This window comes from Mus caroli, unplaced genomic scaffold (genome assembly GCF_978045245.1).
Source record: "Mus caroli unplaced genomic scaffold, Mus_caroli_1 scaffold_4, whole genome shotgun sequence".
In the NCBI taxonomy this organism is placed as follows: Eukaryota; Metazoa; Chordata; class Mammalia; order Rodentia; family Muridae; genus Mus; species Mus caroli.
The window spans coordinates 92,725,213-92,739,918 of NW_028227259.1; the positions used below are offsets into that span (position 1 = coordinate 92,725,213).

The 14,706-nt window shown below is 40.3% G+C and overlaps 1 protein-coding gene across 6 annotated transcripts in view; it reads left to right on the forward strand.

Moving 5' to 3' along the window:
* Positions 1–14,706, forward strand: part of Slc4a4 (solute carrier family 4 member 4) — a 416,646-nt gene that overhangs the window by 197,560 nt on the left and 204,380 nt on the right. For all 6 annotated transcript variants that reach the window (XM_085836838.1, XM_085836839.1, XM_085836841.1 and 3 more), the window contains exon 4: positions 8,574–8,709. In XM_085836838.1, coding sequence (XP_085692964.1) covers positions 8,574–8,709 — 136 coding nt within the window. The remainder of the gene's footprint in view (positions 1–8,573; positions 8,710–14,706) is intronic.

The following is a 14,706-nucleotide window of genomic DNA, read 5'->3' on the forward strand; positions in this document are numbered from 1 at the left end:
ATATGGTAATCCCTTCATATCCACAGATTCTCTGAGAGGATTTAACCTCTGTGTATTGAAATTACAATGCCCGTGATAGTTGTATCTGATTAAACATGTACAGACCTTTTCTTATTACCCAGAATAACACAATGTAACAACTGTTTGCATGGAATTTTCATTGTATTAGATGCTGCAGATAATTGGGGTGTAGAGGAAAGCACTGGGGTGGAGGGTATGTGCAGGATATATACAAATCCTGTGCTACTTTACGAATGCGACTTCACCAGAGGTGGATTTTGGTATCTGTGAAGTGGAAAGCCCTCCTCTGAGTCCTAAAGGATGACTGTGGCTATGTTACCAAAGTGGTGGTACATCATTTCTAGGTCTTAGTTTCCATTTTGCTATATCCCATCATTTCCCAGGACGCACTAGAAACATAAGCCACAGAGACGTCGTAGACAGGAACCTCTCTGAGAATCTGCGGCAGCTCATATATTGTTTGTGCTTTCATTTTCCATTGTCTCATGCATTCTCCGTCTGTTCTTTCTTGTGTAACTCTACCATCCGTCCCCTGAGGTAGGTTTCATGAGCTGTTTGGGTGAGGGATGAGGCAGGAGGATTTGCTTAGTGGGGTGTGTGTGAAGATGAAATGCAGCGAGGATGAACACATGGAGGATATGGCGTGGCCTACTGTAATAGACAGACTCGTTGACACACATTGTCTGGGGTGGGGGTGCTTCTGGACATACTTTAATAGAGATATGCACATTGACATGCTTCGTCGGGGTGGGGGTGTGCTTTTGTAAGACTATACTAGAGACATGTACATTGGCACACGTTGTCTGGGGGTTCTCTGTAATACTCTAGAAGATCATACACATTGACATACATTATCTGGGGGTGCTTCTGAACATACTCTAAAAGAGATATACACGTTGAAATGCCTTGTCTTGGAAGGAGGAGTGCTTTCAGCAGAGGGAAACACTTATTTACGGTGTACTTTGCTTATTTGGGGCTCATTCAACATGGATGACTGCCGTGAATTCATTGTAGCTAATACAAGGGGAGATCAAGAGGAAGGGAAGATTAAATTTGCTCTCCAAAAACTTACATTAACTTCATTTAGAATAGAAATTTGCAAATGGTTGTAGTTTTATGTACCTGGAACTAGTGGAGGCTTAGTCAGCCATATCTAATTTATTAATTTAGTGTAGAAAGTAGCAACACTGTGCACAGTTTGTGGTGATCGCTGAGGAGGGCATATAAACACAGAGAGGATGTAGGTGGCCTGGCTGAGAAATCAGCTCTACAAAGCTAGGCAACACAGGGCAGACTGTGTGCTTGTTCTGAAGAAGGGACTTGCGCACCATTGTTACTGGGGTTAGGATAAAGGAGAGTACCTTCTTCTGAGAAAGTCTTATATGGGGTATTGAACAAGTTAAGTTTCTCTTTTACTTACTTCTAAAATAATATTGTATTTTTATTTAAAAAATTATCTCACAAAATAACAGGTTTCCACATGGATATCCACGTGGTGCGATATCTTCACTTAAAATTTTAATTTATTTTTTAACTTTTATAATCTTTCTGATATTATTTTGTCTTTATATTTGAGAATTTCATAAATATATGCAATTAAATGATCATATTTGTTGCTCCCCTTCCCCTTCTCCTAACTTCCCCCAAGATAGTAACGTTTCAACTTTAGATTCTTTCTTTTTATATAATCCATTAAATACAATTAGTACTGTCCATATATGTATGGGCCTAGTAAGTCCAATTAGTACTGTCTATACATGCATGAGTCCATTAAGGACAATTAGTAATGTCTATATATGCATGAGTCCATTAAGGACAATTAGTGCTGACTATATATGTGTGAGTCCATTAAGTCCAGCTAGTACTGTCCATACACATATGGATCCATTAAGTTCAGTTATTATTGTCCATACATATATGGGCCCATTAAGTTCAATTAGCACTGTCTATATATGGATGGGTCTGTTAAGTGCAATTAGTATTGTCCATATATGCATAGGTAGAGGCCCTCCACTAGAGCATGAGAAATCTACTAGTGGCAAAACATTACAAAAAAAGAACAATTCTCCCTCAGCCAGCAGTTATCAGCTGACAATAACTCCCCAGTAAGAGGTGGGCCCTGAAGATTACCTTCGTGTTCATGCTGGAATTGCAGCTGGATTGATCTTGTGTAGATCTTCTTCAGGACACCACAGCTGGTGCATGTTCTTGAGTGTAATATCCTTAACAAGTCCAAAATTTTACATTTCACAAACTTTCCCCCCATTATCTGGCGCTAGCTTATTTTTTATTTTCATAATCTTTATTTGAAACCAATCCTTGTACCAAATAAAAACATATACCAATATTATCTAGACCCAAAGTCTCTACATATGCAAAGTCCATCTATACTACACAACTTAGTGGGCTTAGATACAGTTAGAATGGGCATTTGGTTCCAATTCTAACTGGCTTTTACAATTTTTTTGCCTCCTTTTTTATTAAGTTCTCTGAGTCATGATGATGATGGTGGCGGTGGTGGTGGTGGTGGTGGTAATGCCATGTTGTGATGGTGGTGGGGATTGTGGTGATTGTGGTAATGATCTTGGGGATGATGGTGATGGTAGGAATGGTGATGGTGGTGGTAGTGATGGTACTGATGGTGATGTTGATGATGGTGATGGTCATGATGATGGTGATGGTGTTGATTGTGGCAGTGATGGTGGTGGTGTGGTGTGTTGAGAAGAATGGTCCACTTAGGTCTGAGTCTGAGCATTCAGTCTCTTATTCTCAGCATTTTGTCAAGTTTTGCACACTAGTATCGAGTCTTACCCACTGCAAAGAAGCAGCTTCCCTGATCAAGGTCGAGAGTAACCAGTGTTGATGGGCATAAACATAAGTACTGAGAAGGCAAGTTGACAGGATGGCCAAATAACAATGCCTCCTTAGCTAGGCTTTTAACCACGATTACAGTATCATGTGTGAAATTCCTTTCTCTGGAGCAGGCCTCAAATCCAGTCAGAATAAAGTCACCCCATAATAAAGTTAGAATTCTTAACTGGAAAACTAAGAGAGGAGAGGAAAAATATACAAACATTTCCTCTTTGGAGAAGAAAAAAGAACAGGTCAAGGGAAAGAGTAAACAGGTAGACTCACTCTGGAGATGGCTGTGAGTTGTGGGAGACAAGATGGCTATCCATCTATCCATATGGGACCAGTGTGGTACGAAGACAAACCCAGAGCCTACGGATGATCACCCTTCCACATTGATGGGTGTGCACTGACTGCTCGGATGAACCCTGAGGCCAGCTTCAGGCTCATCAGGAAAGGATGGGCTGATATATAAGGGTCGTCTTCTGTGGATGCTGATGTGGGCAGACTTCCTACCACATATTTGCTTGCCTTCTTGTCACAGAGGGCTTGGGAGCACTGGTCTCCCATGGACCCTGACAGTCAACTTACCATTCTGTATGCAGGCTCTGGTTAGATGTGAACGCAGTGATGTAGGAGCAGCCAGGATGCAGGAACTTCTGCAGTTGCTCAGAAGTCTGAAGTGTGTTCTGGCCAGAAGATAGAATTCAGTGGAAAGGGGATGCTGAACACATGCATTGATTTCACCTCTACGGTCCTAGCAACTGAGCTGTTTGTTGGTTTGTCTTCCCTCTTCCCTGCGAACCTCTTTGCTCTTCAGATTCTTTTTCATGATGATGTTACATCAGTTTCTACTTAGGATCACAGTTCCTTTAGATGAAATACAGGAGAGTGGTCTGGCATACGCTCTGTCCACATCCTAAAGGCTGAAAGGGCTGATTATTCCCCCTAGTCCTCACTGTGTTTAATAAAGCAGGTGCATGTTATATCCTAATTCCCGAAGCTTCATGATTCAGGAAAGCACACCTTTGGCAGCTTTCCTGCTTTATATATTTACAGCCTGACACGGCTCTCAAAGCTGGTATCTATAGGCTGTTGGTTTTGTTTTCTTCCAGTAAGCATAGGCAAATGTCAAGACTAATTTTGGCTCTATAATCACCACCATCAGCCCATGGTGCAAATGAAGAATGTGAAAAACAGGGATATTAATTACTATGCTTCAGATCCCAGGGCAAAGAAATATAAGATTCAAATATAGGTAGTCAGGTTCCAGAGTCTATGCTCGAACCTCAGAGCAATGCTAATTTTTCCATATCCATACATGCTAATATCTGACACAATATTTTGTAAGTTTGCTCCGCAAAGGCATATTATCCTGGTTGTTCATGGCTCTATATTTAACAAATAAATTAGCATAAATAGTGGTAGGCATGGCACCCAGAGACTGATGTAGGGTTATGCAGCATTCTTCCACCCATTCTTCACAAGCCCCCATGAGTTGCTGCCTAATAGAGATTGCTGTTGGCCTACACTGATAATTGCCAGGGCAGAGAGTGGTGTTCTGTGAAGAAGTGCCATACAGGAGTGTGATCTTCAGTGCAGGAGACTGTCATTTACACTATAAAAACCTTTACTCTTTTCTGCTAGAAGTGAGGACAAGTCTCTTACTATATGACTCTAGGAAGGTACACAAAGTCAGTCAGTTATCTAAACCTATACATTCCCTTCCTAAATGCTACTCCTGCCTTTGGGAGCTGTCTTTCTCTCTCTCTGTTTCTCTGTCTGTCTGTTTATGTCTATATCTGTCCTTCTACCCTCACCCCCTCTGAGAAAGGGTCTCACTCTGTAACTCTGACTATCCCGGCACTCACTGTGTTGACCAGGCTTTACAGAGATCCACCCAAGTGCTGGGATTAAAGGTTTGTGCCATTGATTCTTGGCTGCCTTTGGGATCTTTTGGGATGTTGAATGACAGTAACAAGTTGGCCAATTTTGTGATTGCCAGTTCTAGAAGCAGCATGCTGGAAAAGGTGACTGAACTTTTAGTAGTGTGAGTATCCTGTTCCTGGGGAATACTGTTCAGGTTCCAAGTACTGCTGATGATTTCTTCATTGTCATGCCTTCTCTGACGTCCCGTAGTGATGCCTCCTCCCATTTGATGATTAGAAAGGCATTATAAATATTTTACACAAAAGCCCTAAGATGTTTTTTATCTTCTTGTGATATTAAGAAAATCCAGAGCCATTTTTGTTCTAATTATAGAAATAAAACATAGTCATTGTATTGTTTTCTGTCACAATGTATTCAATCACCTTAATTTAATGTTCTGCAAACACTTAACACTTAGCAAATATTTTTCTCGGCTCATGTGTGAACTTATTGATTTACTTAACAAATTAATCAATTGCTTAGTTGATGCCTCTGTCCTCTGCCTGCATGAGGAGAACAGGGATCTTTCTGTCAGAGTTCTGTTTAATATGTAGAGCCTGAAGCTACGTCTGTGTAGAACACAGACGGTACTCAGTAAACATTGGCTGAATAAATGCATGAAGAGTAATAGATGATTTCATGAATTAGAAAGAAGTAAGTGGAAGAAAACAAGTGCTGGGAATAAACCACTGACATTTAAAATGTACTTGTTAGGTGTGAATACGCCTGTAGAGAGGCGCCGTGCTTGTACAATGGCCCAGTGGTGCACGCCTAGAAAAAGTGACCATGCGCAGTAGGGATCATCAGCGTCTATGGGAAAAGCTGCTTTTGTTTCTTGGTCCTAAAACATTGTCAAATCATTAAGGTCTCTTGATGTTGGTTCAAAACGTACTGGGAAAGTTTAGGGGCGTGTACTATTTATTTAAGTCCCTAGTAATTTAGAACATTAGAAGCATCAAGAATGCAGTGAGCTGTCTTTTATAACCTCTTACTTAGTTGAATAATGCTTGCCTACTTACAATGGAGCATCTTATGGAACCGCATGTCTGTTCTGTCGCTTCATGGCCATTGCCATACTCTCAGGCTTTTTAGTCTTCTGTGGTAAGAAACTGGCTCTTGATTTTCATTAAGGTTGTTACTTTATTACAACTACTTCCATCATGTGTGTTGATGGGCTTACCTTCACTAATTTCCAGTGTCTATCCAGAGACCCTCACGTGGTGACTGCAAGCAAGCATTGTCAATGTCCCACTGACTTGCATGTCTCCTTTACATTCGTTATATTTGGTTCAGATTTCTCTTCTGATACCACCATCTTTTGTTTGTGTGCTTTATGTTCGCTTTGGTTGGCCAGTCCCCCCCCCCCCGCCCCCCTTTGGATTATCTGTGCCAGATGGATTTATCACGAGGAGACATGACAGTAACATGACCACACTCTTCGCTGTCTGTGTGTGAACAGAATCATGATTGTTCAGTGGCCAACTACTGATAGACTAAAGGAATTCCATGACTGGCCAATGAGCCAAGCTCCCAATTGTTAGTTATGCAATGACTTATGGGTTGAAGCAAATTTATACTTTATACAACTACAGTTAATATACTATGCTAACCAAAATGTGAACTGCACTGCTGAGTGACTAGCATTGTGTAAGTAAACTGGAAACTGTAAAGCATGCATACTGGCATGACTAAAAACCCTAGGGCTGCCTGAACCCTTGGCTTTAACTTGTAGCATCCATGTTAAGAACATTTATTAGTATAGGATTGGTTTTTCCCTATGTTTGGTTTTTTCCTTTTAAACTTATGTGGTTTACATGTCATAAACTGGCAACCTTTCCCTCATGTTTTATTTCTAGTGGCATTTCAATCTCAATGCCTACAAGAATATCTTCTCTTTGTTCTCTTCTCTTGTTGTGGGTTGGTGTACACATTTCTGCACATGTGTGCTCCTGTATTTGAAGGTATGTATGGAGATGAGAGGTCAACATTAAGTTGTACTCCTCAACTGCTTCTCCATCTTAATTTTTTGATGTAGTATCTCACTAAACCCTGAATTTTCGGCTTTGGACAGATTGGCTGTCCAGCAACCTCCCCCGCCTGCCTCCCAGATATTCCCATCTTCACATGCCAGCACTAGAGTTACAGATGATGTACTGCCACTCCCAGCTTCTTATATGGATACTGGAGATGCAAACTCAGTTCTCCATGCTTGTGCTGCAAGAATTTGACCCGCTGAATGTCTCCCCAGCCTCATTTTTTTCTAATAAAAGGGAATTGAAATGCAGATCCTGAACATGCTAGGCAAGAGCTCTACATTTGAGTCATGTCACCAGCCCCTTCCACTCCACAGTTTATGCCTACATGATATTTTGCTGTATATTTGTACCATGCTTTATTTAACCAACCCTCTTTTCTTGATATTTAGGTTTTAAAATTTTCTCAATTATAAGCAATATAATCAATTTTATACTAAAATCCTTGAAATAATTTATATTTTTAAAATGATATAATTTTAGTAGAACTTCTGGCCTATAAAATATGCTTTGAAGACATTTTAATATATTTCTAAATTTCCCTTGAGAGAATATTCTGCTCATGATTCCACTAGCAACCAACATCTGGAGATGTTATTGCAAGATTCCTATATACTGGCCAATGTTATTATTTTTCTATCATTTTTGTTTTAATAGACAAAGCACATATTTTATTTAACAATAGGCTTTCGTGGCTGGGTTTACTGTGAATTTGTTTGTTGTAATCAAATTTTTGTTGACACTATCTTAATCTGTCCCATAGTTCTATAGATTTCAGGTGGTAGGGACTTGTGTGTTTTTCTAGATTGTTTGGCATGCATATTTCTGCATATATGTATATATAATATATATAATATATATATATATCCATCAGTGTATAATATATACGAGTCTTGCTTTCACATGGATTTACCACTCTTGGTTTTAGTCAGGCATATAAAAGTATACGTGAGGCTTAATTTTTTTTTAATATGACCCCCAAGTGCTCCTCTTTTGTTTCTCTTTAAAGAGACTAGCTTACAACCTGGGTAAAATTCTAGTTAATTTTTCATTACATGATTTCAGGAGACAGGGTCAAAAGGAGCTGGTAGGGCATTCAATTATGTGCTTAAGTGTGTTGGAAAGTGTTCTCCCCACCCCCTCTCAGGTGTACAATATTTTACTTGGGCTTGTTTTTCAAGAGCACTGAAGTAGAACTAAGCAGTTTTGGATACTGCCATTATGTGAAGAAGAGATCCCATCTTGTTAAATATTCCTTCATCAGCTTTACAGTTACCCAGTCTCGGGCAGCGAACGACCTGTGAGGGCAGAGGGAGGGCAGGTTTGGCCTGAGGAACCTCAGGACTGGGGTGCTCTGTTGTCCCTCCCACTGCTGCTTGAAGAAGTGATTGGTTCAAACTGATTCCTGTCTCATAATCTTGGATAGGTCCTAAGTGAGGAGGAGGGGAAGTCATGAGGTTGAACCTCAGCTCATCTGAGGGCTCAAGGGTCTTCCTCATAAACCACACAAAACTAGACTTCTGTCCTTTTGAAAGGAGTGGAGAACCCAAGATATAGTTTGGCTCATCGGAACACAGAGAGGCTTTGATTTGTCCTTGGCTTTAGGTTGAAGATAAAGGATGTCCACTGAAAATGTGGAAGGGAAGCCCAATAATCTTGGGGAGAGAGGAAGAGCCCGAAGCTCCACTTTCCTCAGGGTTTTCCAGCCAATGTTTAACCACAGTATTTTCACTTCTGCAGTCTCCCCGGCCGCAGAACGCATCCGATTCATCTTGGGAGAGGAAGATGACAGCCCAGCACCTCCTCAGCTCTTCACGGAACTCGATGAGCTTCTGGCTGTGGATGGACAGGAGATGGAATGGAAGGAGACAGCGAGGTGAGACATGGCTGATTGGATGCAATGCTGGCCTGGGGAAGCAAGTGTAGAGCAAATGGATGAGCCTTGAGTGCTGCCTTCGCTAGCCTCATCATCAAGTGGCTGACCCGTGGCTGCATTAAAGCAATGGGTATTCTAGCTGTCTGTCCTTGTACAATGATGTGGATGCAGGACATCTCTTTTTCACTGCTGGAGGATAGTTTACTAACAAGGGCTCCAGGAATTTGACTTTTGTTGACAAAGATGTCAACCTCAACATATGCTATTTGATGGCAAAGCACAAGGGTGATTGATAATCAACTCTAGCACCCAAAGGCTGTGGCCGAGAAACATTTCTAACACATCTCCCCCATACACACGTATCTGTGTGATCTTCAGTGACACTGTCTATTCCCAGAAAGAAGGAGTACTGAGCAGACAACTGGGGCTCTAAGACAAAGATGATGTGATTTCAAGCAAAAACCCTGCTAACCCCGTTCTCTTCTAAATCTCCAGCTAAAAGCAAGTAGAAGGTTCATCCGAACTAGGAAGTCATCTCAGTTTCATTGTAAACTCTGTTCCCTATTAGCCACATGGCCCTGTTTATTAGTAGAATGAATAATAGCACTTAGTACTTATGATACATATGTATGCGTGTAAAATATATACTATATAGATATAGTATTATATGACATGTATAATCATATCACTAATAGTAACGTGGACAAGATTTGTAAATTGTTCAATGCTTTGCAAGTTTCTGAGATTTTAGGAGTCACATCAGTGATTTTTCTTCACAGGGATTCAGTTACATATTCTAGACTAAATCTCCTGCAACATGTAGGAACCCCCTGCAGGATGCACCTTGAGTCCACAAGGATCCTGGAGCAAAGGCTCACTCTTACTACCTGGCTCCCTTTGTTCCTTTCTTTATGGATCGAGGCTCACACTCTTACAGATTGGGAGGTCTTAGTCTAGTGTTGATTCTGCTTTTCATTGGATAGCTCAGCACACTTTGTCCCCTTCCCAAGTCTCAGTCTCCCAGTCTGGCAAGGAAAGGTCTTCCAGGGTTTCCTGTTCTCCAGCACCATGCATATTTTCTTACTGTAGAGACGTTTTCCTATGTATATGTTGATGTAGTCAGCAGTGCCTCTAATGGCTCCTTTGTTGATTCCTTTTTTGTATGTGTGTTGAAATATTTGTTAAGTGTTACCATTGACTAGAACACAGGGGTAGCTTTTTTGTTTGTTTATTTCTTGCTAAATGTAGATTACCCTTTAATTTACATGATCCCTGGTCTCAGCAAGCTGAAGAAGTGACAGTTCACTGAGCATGCAACTCAGCGTTGAATGAAATGCTGAAGATATTTCTAGTTTTGATTCATTTTGGTCCATGGAGGATGCCAAGAGTCACTCTGTAGCTCAGGCTGGCCTTGAACTCATGGTGATTCTCCTGCCTCAGGCTTTTCAGTACTGCTATTACAGGATTGAGTTACAGTACTTGGTCATATGGGATTATAAAGACAAAGATAACCTTATGTTCTTTACCATCTTTGAAGTATGTTTTAAGAAAGTTATGTACCATTTTGGTGATGCAATCCCAGAGGGACTGTTCTATAGAAGAAGGGCATTGGGAAGCTTTACAGGGAAAAAAACCTTGAAATAACGTCTGTTTAGGGATTATTACAATTATTAGCTACATTTCTGATATTATTGTTTTCCTTATATGAGTTCATTCAAAGTCAGAGGCAGGGTACCACCCTTGAAGTGCCAGGGCCATAAAAGCTTCTCATAAATGTGTATTGAATGTTACTAGTGGAGAGACACTTGCTTTGAGAATAACTATCTTTTGAGATTTTAGTTAACATACAAATTAATAGTTTTTATTATGACATTTTCATCCTTATATATGATTAAATTTTGATACAAAATAAGTGCTTTGAACATAATAGCTACAATCTCTCTCTGCTGGGTGGGGCAGACTGGAAGTAACCTAGCTCATCATTGCTAAAGCTCAGAGGAGGATCACACTTCAGATTTCAAACGTTTTCATGACTCTGCTGATGGCATCTGCACTCCTATCTCTGCACTTCCTTCCTTATTTAATTGGCATGGAGTAATTGGAGGGCTATTATCAGTCGTATAATTAATATATCCAGACCTGCTCTTCCTACGGGTTTCTCCATCTCTTATGTAATTTCATTCTCTTGGATCCTCCAGCCAGAACACCCGAGTCTTCCTTGCTTTCTACTTTACTTACACCTCTTGTCTGAAATCTCTCTGCAATACTTTTGAGATGTCAGCATCTCACCACATTTCTTGTCCAATACTGCCTCAGGTCTGGTTGAGGATTTCACCATCTCTTACCTAGATGACTGGAAAAACCTCCAATGAATTGGTCCTTACATGTGCATTTATTTTGTGTAATAGACCCTTCACCCTGAGTTACTGGAATAGCCTTCTGTCTCTTCCTCTAGTCCACCCTGCTAGAGCTCCAGTGTATAGCTGTTCTAGTCTTTAAGGGACTCTGTACTTGCCACTCCCTTTGTGCCACAGACACCCCCCACTTACCTACATGACTTGCTCGTCTATCACCAGACTTTTGAGTTGAACCATCCGCCTTTACCTCTTATCCCAGATCCTCTATTATATTTTGACTTTTGCACTTCTCACTATCTAGCACAATATCTACCTTGCTATCTTGTCTTCCTAATAGAACTAAATCTCTGTGTGGGCAGAGATTACACTTACCTTGTTCAGCAGCCCATTCCTTATGCTCAGAACTATGTGCTGCGCAGCCATACTCAAGGAACAGGGGTGAGAGAGTGAATGTGCAGAGAAACGAAACCTTGTTTCTCAGTGTGCTGTCCCTTCTTAATTTCTGTGGAAAGGTTTGACAGTGTCTGTGCTCCTGGGAATATTTAGATCTCCAGTCATCTGTACTTGTGATATACACTGAATCTTTTGTGTAGTGACATTTGACTTCCATCTGTGATGTGGATTTTTCCAGTCATGACGAAATTACCAACCCCCTATTAAAAGGTCTCAAACCTCCCAGATGAATAAAATGAAGTTCATGGCAGAGATTTATCTCATATGTGGTGGTATGGCAAAAATTGCCCTTTTTCTCTGCCTAGCAAACATATTTGAATTTATTTTCTCTCCTCTGAAAATCCCAGTGGATAGACATTTTGTTTGGGCTGTGTGTAACAGGGTGCTGGGAACCCGGGTCTCACACATGCTAAACAAAAGCCTTACCACTAAGGGACATGCATTCCCTGAAGCACTGGTGCTGGTAGACAGTTTTATTCTAAAGAGAACAAACACTCTAGACTTGTCAAACTAGATGTGGTTTCTAGTGTGGGCCTAGACCGAATGCCATTCTTTTTTCCCCCTTTAAGGTCTTGTACTTTTCAGTTGACTGATGATTTTATTTAACTAAGAATATTCTACAACCAGCTTTGGCATTACTGTGGTTTGAGTCCCACTTTGAGAATTCTCATTTGGTTCTACTCAAACAATGAAAATGTTTTCAGTAATAGAGGAGATAGTCCCTTTGGTTCTGAGATAGCAGGAATGAAATATTATCAGCAAGAGAAGTCTTACTTAAGTGGGATTTAAAGTGGTGCTCAACTTTGTTCTCTTCTTCTGCATATTTTTTTTTTTTATGTGTTTTGTCGTTCCTATAAGGTAAGGTAGAACTTTGAATTTTTCTGTGCTTGTTTTTTTTTTTTTTTTTCCAAAATAGTACACGAGCTGAAGACTGTGCAGGGTAGATTTCTCATGTTGGATGAGGGTGTCTGACTGATGGAGAGACAGTGCTAGTCTTTTTAAAGGGTACTTTCAGAATCTGTCATTGTTAGCAAACAAACAAACAAACAAACAAACAACAACAACAACATTGAGGAAGACTGCAGTAATTAAATGGAATCAGTTAGAATGGGTGAAGAAGCCTTTATTCTTCATTAAATATCCATTAAAGTAAACTGAGCTAGGTGGCCCATGAGCGACTATAATCCTAGTACTTGAGAGGTAGAGTCAGGAGTATCAGAAGTTCATGGCTACATAGTGAATTTGATGCCAGGCTGGAATATATGAGATTGTGTCCCAAAATGAAATAACACAAAACCAAACTGAAACCAAAGCAAAACAGGAACCTATTAGAATCAATTCTCAGGTGTCCAACATACACATATTAAGGAGTAGCCCTTAGTCTTGCTTTGATGATGGCCCAAAGTCATAAGGAAGGGATGGAGTTTTCTTTCTTCTACCTCTTCAGGTGAGTTAGGATATTAGCTCTTTCAAAGTGATCTCCTTACTCTCAGTTTCCCCTTGGTGGGTTTTTAGTGTCCGGAGCTGAACATCATCACTATTGCCTGAATATATGTAAAAGATCATCAATGCTATGTAATCCAACCTGTGCTGCCAAACCTGCTGAAAACCAAGCCGTCACAAGTTCTCAGAAACATTAGCCAACAAAGGAAAAGGGCATTGGTGTGTCATGTCCAGGAACACGACGCAAACTAATGTTTATTTGTGTTTCTGTTGGGCATGCTGACCCAGATCACCTCTGGGAAACCAGTTTTCAGGTCAGGGCCACAGAACAACGGCTTGCCCTTTACACTCTGAGTTTGCCGTCTCTGTAGTCTACAGATCTTTGGCTTTCTCTAGTGGATTACTCTGGAAAATTCCCTGTTGGACCAAATTTATCTTTTTTCCCTATAAGTAGATTGTTTAGGGAATCTGATCACCCTTGTAATTAGACGTCATTATATCTAGGTAATTATATGCAACACTTACCACAGTTCATCTAGAAATTTATGAATTCTCCTTAAAATAGCATTTTATTTACATAGGTACATATTAGCATTGACTTCTTTTATATATGATGAACTATTTTTTTAATTAGCAAGAAATTAATTATTATTACATCAGTAGTTTTACACAGTTGGATTGTATTCTAGTACAAAGGTCATGAGGATTTTCTGCTATGGAGCTGGCAGGTTTTAAAGTTAGAGGTCTTGCCTTTACTTAATTATATTTAATCATATGATTAGAAAGTTGCAAAATTCAGTGATTCCCAGTGGGCCTTCTGTTTCTTCAACAAGTGAGCGAAGTGCTCTTTGGTTGGCAGCCACTCAAAGTGTATTAAACTGCAGAGTACTTTATCATTATTCTTCTAAGACCTTGGAATAAATAAAATTCACCCAATAAACCGCCCCTCCAAGGGTACAACTATTTTGTAATCACAAGCCTTTAAAAAGTCAGCTTCTTAAGATTAATTTTCCTGTAGCATGTCACGTACTGAAACAAGAGGAAAAAAAATGCCAGAAACCCATTGCAACCGTGGAGCTATTCATAGTTATTGTGAAGGGTCGGTGGTGGCTTTCAGTGCAGGCCACAGTAGAAGTGTCTGGGTTTTTTTTTTTTTTTAAACATAATTACATGGGTCGAAAGCACCTTTGCAGAATGTCTGGCGCTTGGATAGTCTGAACTTTGTTCTTTCTGCCTTAGCCTTCTTTTTAATGGATGTTGATTTGAATTGAGGAGTGTTGGTGCTTTGTTTTTCAAGTTTGTCCTTGACGTGTGAGGCATGCAGACAGAGCATGCACTGACTCTGGGATGAAAACTATCTACAGGAAATTTAAATGGGCATATTTGGTATAGCCATCCTTGGAACAAGTAGAGTGGTAGATTCATTTGATCAGCATTATATCCGAGTCCCCATGTGCTGTTAGCTATGTTCCACCATCATCAGAGCATTCAGTATTAATGGAAGTTGAAGTGCAATGGATGCTAAAGTTAGCCATGAGATAGGAATAGGAATAGACAGGACTGTAAACAGTGGGCTAGCTGTGAAACTCCACTTCCTTTCCTTATGGTGATCTTGACCTGCAGGGTAGGTGGGATCCATCAGGGTGAACAGGGCTCTTCTGAAAGTCCAGCCCAGTTGGAAGTTATGATTTCTTATTGATCTTGAAGAACTTATCCTGATTCCTGCCTTAAGCCAGTCAGTTAC